Genomic DNA, 5,503 nt, shown 5'->3' on the forward strand with positions numbered 1-5,503 from the left:
TCTAATGGTATCCCTTCTTAGCTTCAGTACCTTTGTGAAGGTAAACTCTACAGATAACTACTACTCTCCTTCCGATTATCATCTTCTTCCCAGTGCTGGGCCTTGTTATAGAGAGAACATTTATCTACAGGCCACCCATGCTCATATGGGAAGGGCATGGCAAAGGCTGGCTTTTCTCTTTAATTTCAAATTAACAAGCATATTCTATAAATTCATACATTCAGACATGTGTGTGTGTGTGTGTGTGTGTGTGTGTGTGTGTGTGTGTGTGTGTACCTAGTATGGTTATCATTTTTGTCTATGCTAAAACATCCTATATATATATATATTTTTTGGTGGTACTGGGGTTCCTGGAAGCCCTTCTACCTCCGGGCTACACTCCCAGACCTATTTTTTTACATTTTCATTTTGGAAACAGGGTCTCCTAAGCCAGCATGCGCGGCTGGCTTCGAACCTGCGCGATCCTCCTGTCTCTGCCTCCCAAGCGCGGGGATTACAAGCGTGCGCCACCACGCCCAGCTAAAACATCCTATATTTTGCCATTGGATTCGGCCTCAAGTTAGCACCACACTCAATGAAATTAGAGTAAACATATCTATTAAAACAAATTATCATAAACCTGCATATAAATACAATTATATCTTTTAAAACAAAATACTATAAATGTGCATATAAATTCAACAATAAAATATAGTTTTAATGTAAATACATAGAAAGTATGAAAGTTACATCACAAATATTTCAGAAAAAGGAAACATTGTATGGCTATATAAATGTATATATCAAACACAGTAAAAACTTAAGATAAAAGTTTCTTTATAGAGAGAGATTTCATGATGAAAATGTTTAATCTGACCAGAGTATGTGAAAATTTTTAGTTTTCATATAAGTAACAAAGATTTAAAATATATAGAACCCAAAACATCGAGTTTGAGAAGAAATGCATCCAATCCAAATCATATTACAATGTATCACTGCTCTCCAAGTACCTGGTTAAGCACACATAGCTTAGTAGCCAAATGTTAGAATGGAATAAAAATATCAGAGGCCCTAATGGACAAAAATAGAACCCTACACCCAGCAACTTCAGAATACCCATTTCCTCGAAACACACGGAGTGTGACTGAATTGGTGGGAGGGTGTCCCCATCCCCAACCCATGTCTACCTGGAGCTGGGAATGTGGCCTTATCTGGAAATAGGATCTTAGCAGATCAATGACTTCACATGAGGTCAGAGTCGATGAGGTGGCCCTAGTCCAGGGACGGTGTTCTCATAAGAAGAAAGGACACACGGACAGAGGAGGAGGCAGGTGTGGGAAGATGGAGGCAGAGGCTTTGGAGAAGCAGCCGCCAGGCAGGAAGCCCAGGGTCTCTGGGAGCCCTGGACGCTGGGCAGTCCAGGCAGGCTTTCTCCTGGGAGTCAGGCAGGCGTGGTCCCGCCGCACACTGACTTTGGACACCTGTCTTCCAGATCTGTGACAGAAAAGCGTCTATTTCTTTTCATTAATCTTTCACGGTTGCGTTGTAATTGTGCACGGTAGTGAGGCTCACGTGACACAGTCATATGTGTGCACAGTCACTTGGTCTCCTTCCTTCCCTCGCCATCCCCTTCCCTTTTCCCTCCTTGTACCTCATGGTGAGATTGTTAGTGACACACTGACATGCACCTACCATTACTGCTAACTCTGAAGAACGCTTGGCCATGTGTTCACATTGTTACTCAGGTCTCTTCCAAATGGGCTGAGAGAGAGGCAAGTAGAGGTGGGCCTTTCCATGGACACTAAGGAGAAGCTGCGGGGACACGGTCGCCTGTGTCAGGAGAGCGTGGAGGGGCACGAAGGAGACTCATATGGGGACTTTTAATTTTTTCAAAATGGAGTCAAATTTATTGAAGGACCCCACCTCAGGTGGGCAGCGCTGTACGGTGCCCCCTCAGCCAGGTGTCCACAGCACCTATGTCCTCTGGGGCAGTGCAGCAGGGGCCCTGGCTGCAGGGGCATTTCTATGGTCAGGGCTCAGAGAACTTTGCTTTGGTTTTATGTTTTATGATTAAATAATGATGGAAAATTGAGTCAAAATATGCACCAATTTCAAATGCCCATTTGCTTTAATGGAGAAGAGCCCCTTGACTACTAACAAGTGAGCTTCAAGCACTGCATGACCCCAGTCACAAGTGGACAGGTCCTCCGCATGTCTGGAGGTGAGGACTACGGACAGTCCTCTTACTTAGTAATTGCCTGGTCCCTAATATGCTTTCAGGGAGTGAGTAAATGGGTACAAGAGAGAAAGAAAAGGAAGAAAGGAAGGAAAAGAGGGAGGGGAGAGAGAAAGTAGAAGAGAAGGAGGGAGGAAAGAAGGAAGGGAGGAGGGAAGGGAGGAAGGAAGGAAGGACAGAGTGTCTTTTTGTAGTCCTTCCTCCAGCCCCAGACACCGCCTCTCGCCGGCCGCCCTCCTTCAGCTGGCCGTGTGTCTCCGTCCCAGCCTCCACAGCGCGTCCTTTACGTCCTTGTTCCGCAGACTGTAGATGAGCGGGTTGAGCATCGGGATGACCAGGGTGTAGAAGACGGAGACCACCTTGCCCTGCTCCATGGACTCCACAGCCCCAGGCTGTGCATACATGACAAAAACAGTTCCATAAAACAGGGAGACAGCTGTCAGGTGGGAGCCGCAGGTGGAGAAGACCTTGTGCCGCCCTGATCTGGAGCGCATGCTGAGGATGGTCACCGCGATGTAGCCATAGGAGACCAGGACCACAAGAGTTGTGCCAACAATGATGAGCCCGCAGATGCCAAACATGACCAGCTCGTTGAGAGCCGTGTCGGCGCAGGCCAGCCGGAGCAGCGGGGGCACATCGCAGAAGAAGTGGTCGATGTGGTTGGAGCTGCAGAAGGGCAGCTGGAAGGTGAGGCTGGTCTCGATGATGGAGTTGAGGCAGCCTCCGCAGTAGGCGCCCAGCACCATGCAGGCGCAGGTCGAGGGGCACATGGTGATGGGGTAGCGCAGGGGGCTGCAGATGGCCATGAAGCGGTCGTAGGCCATGACTGCCAAGAGGAAGCCTTCAGTGGTGACCAGTAGAGCGAAGAAAAAGAGCTGGGTGGCACAGCCCGAAAAGCTGATGACCTTGGAGGAGGAGAAGAAGTTGGCCAGGGCGTTGGGGGCGATGACGGAGGAGTAGCAGAGGTCGAGGAAGGACAGGTTCTTGAGGAAGAAGTACATGGGGGAGTGCAGGTGGACGTCCAGGGTGATGACCATGATCATGGTGAGGTTGCCCAGGACGGTCACCACGTACAGGGCCAGGAAGACGACAAAGAGCAGGGCCTGTGTCTGCGCACCTCCCCGGAAGCCCTCCAGCACGAACTCCCTCAAGGGCAGCGCCGAGAGGTTCCCATCTGTGTGGGTCGGCATGGCCTGAGCCAGGACTGCTGGGCAGAGCACAGTGGAGGCTTTGAGGGGAAGCTGGTCACACATCCAACACGACACAGCGACCCATCGGTGCCATCTGCTCAAGGGCCAAGAAACCCCAGCTGTCTAGTACTCCCTGCAGGTGAGCTGGCCCTGCATTGTAAGGAGGACATTCCTCTGATTACTTAATTCATTCAAAGAGCATCCCAAGCCATCCCTCTGGAGAAGGAGACAAAGGCTTGCTCTGGGGAATGCTGGGAAGTCTAGAGCTAAGTGACTCCAAGTGTAAGGTCAGGGACCGAGCTGCTTGCCTGCTCGGGAATGTCTGCTCTCCTCCAGGGACAGTCCCGAGTGGCGCCATGGCCACAGGTGGCTAGGTGTCCCCTCCTGCACTTCCCAGGCCTGTCTCACTAGGTTCTGATTCCAGAAATGATCTTTCACTTCCAGATAAAACCATCATTACACGTGTATACTGTACCCAACACTAGCATGTATATGTTGGAAAAAAATCCTCATTTGATTTTTTTTGTTGTTGTTGTTGGTACTGGGGTTCCTGGAAATCCTTTTACCTCCGGGCTACACTCCCAGACCTATTTTTATTTTTTTATTTGGAAACAGGGTCTCTTAAGCCAGCTAGGCTGGCTTCGAACCTGTGCGATCCTCCTGTCTCCGCCTCCCAAGCGCGGGGATTACAAGCGTGCGCCACCACGCCCGGCAAACATCCTCATTTGAAACATCTAGTCTTTCTGATGTTTTGAAGTACACAAAGCATATTAAAAGTAGAGGTACTAAATAACACATTCCTAGATAGCCTCTTCTTAAAATGCATGACACAACATTGGAAACGGAATGATCAAACCACTCCCTGAGCCATGCACCTAGTAACTCCAGTGCTGGGTCGGGAGGGGGGAGAGCATGCAGAGGACTTTGTGCAGTGTGTGTGGCAGGCTGACGCTTGGCCCCTCTGTCGGTGCCCGCCCCTTTGTGACTCTGCTGTGTATATAGTGAGGGGAAAGAACAAATGAGCCTCCTTCACAGCCTCCTTCACAGCCTCCTACACAGCCTCCTTCACAGCATCCTTTACAGCATCCCACCTTCGTAGGCGTGGTCGCCAGTGTATGGTGGGGGAAGGGCTAGTAAACACTGAGTAAAAACAGAGAAAGAAAGACAAAGAAAGAAGGAAGGAAAAGGAATGGTGAGAGGATCCTGCCACCACCCTCGGGCTGGGGAGGCTGGGTGCAGAGCAGGCGCAGCAGGGGCCTCCCAGTGCTTCTGTCTCCCTGCGGGGCCCTGAGCCCAGTTCCACATTGCTGATGGAGCCTGGGCGGTGCCGTAAGAGTGCTGAGCCTCCTTCAGGAGGCGGGGCTTTCTTACAAAGTCTAGATTTTTTTTTTTTTTACAGTACTGGGGGTGGAACCCAGTGGCATTTACTAAATGTTGGACCTATTGTCTCAGGAAGAGCAGCACAGGAGTCCTGACCCATGTGGGAGGTGCCCAGGGCCTCCCCCTCCCTCCAGGACACCCTCTGCTTGCTTTGCTTTGAGCCTTGGGAGCTACAAAGCACTGGCCCCTTAGCCTTCCCCTCCAGACCCTCCTGGATGGGCTACCCCTGCCTGTCGCCATCAGGGTCCAGGGCCCTGGCAGGTGTGATCCAGGCTGGGCACCACACCCAGGGGGGATGGAAACTTGGGGTGTGCCAAGGGGCCAGGGGAAGGAGGAGGGGTATTCTCCCTGCATCTATGCAGAGTGGCTCCTGGTGGGGCACAGAGCTGCCCCTGGTCTCTGTGCAGCTGGCACCAGGCTGGGTTGGGCAGGAGAGTCTCTGTTTACACCTCAGGTGGTAGTTCTGCAACACTCTGGCTGCCTCAGGCCCTGGGTTCCCGCCCCGTCACCCCTTGCCCACCCATAGGAGTGAGCCTGTACCCATGACCCCTCCTCCCAGCAGCCATTTGCAAGTCAGACTGTTTTCCTCCTATCCCTGGAAGCTTCTCAGCTTTGTGACTGGCTGTCTCCAAGAACAAGGACGGCCCTTCCTCAGGCTGAGCACCCTTGTCCCGGGAGGTGCCAAGTGACCAGAGTCATTGTGTCTCTGTAATCACTT

General features: G+C 51.2%; 1 protein-coding gene across 1 annotated transcript; it reads right to left on the minus strand.

Annotated features, from left to right (window-relative positions):
* Positions 1–2,454: 2,454 nt before the first annotated feature.
* Positions 2,455–3,405, minus strand: LOC308279885 (olfactory receptor 9S13-like; the record flags this gene model as incomplete). Its single annotated transcript, XM_080720067.1, has 1 exon — positions 2,455–3,405. The coding sequence occupies one exon, from the start codon at positions 3,403–3,405 to the stop codon at positions 2,455–2,457; it is 951 nt and encodes a 316-aa protein (XP_080576193.1).
* Between the last annotated feature and the right edge of the window lie 2,098 nt (positions 3,406–5,503).

The sequence above is a fragment of the Muscardinus avellanarius genome (genome assembly GCF_963383645.1).
Source record: "Muscardinus avellanarius genome assembly, chromosome: 2".
Taxonomy (NCBI): Eukaryota; Metazoa; Chordata; class Mammalia; order Rodentia; family Gliridae; genus Muscardinus; species Muscardinus avellanarius.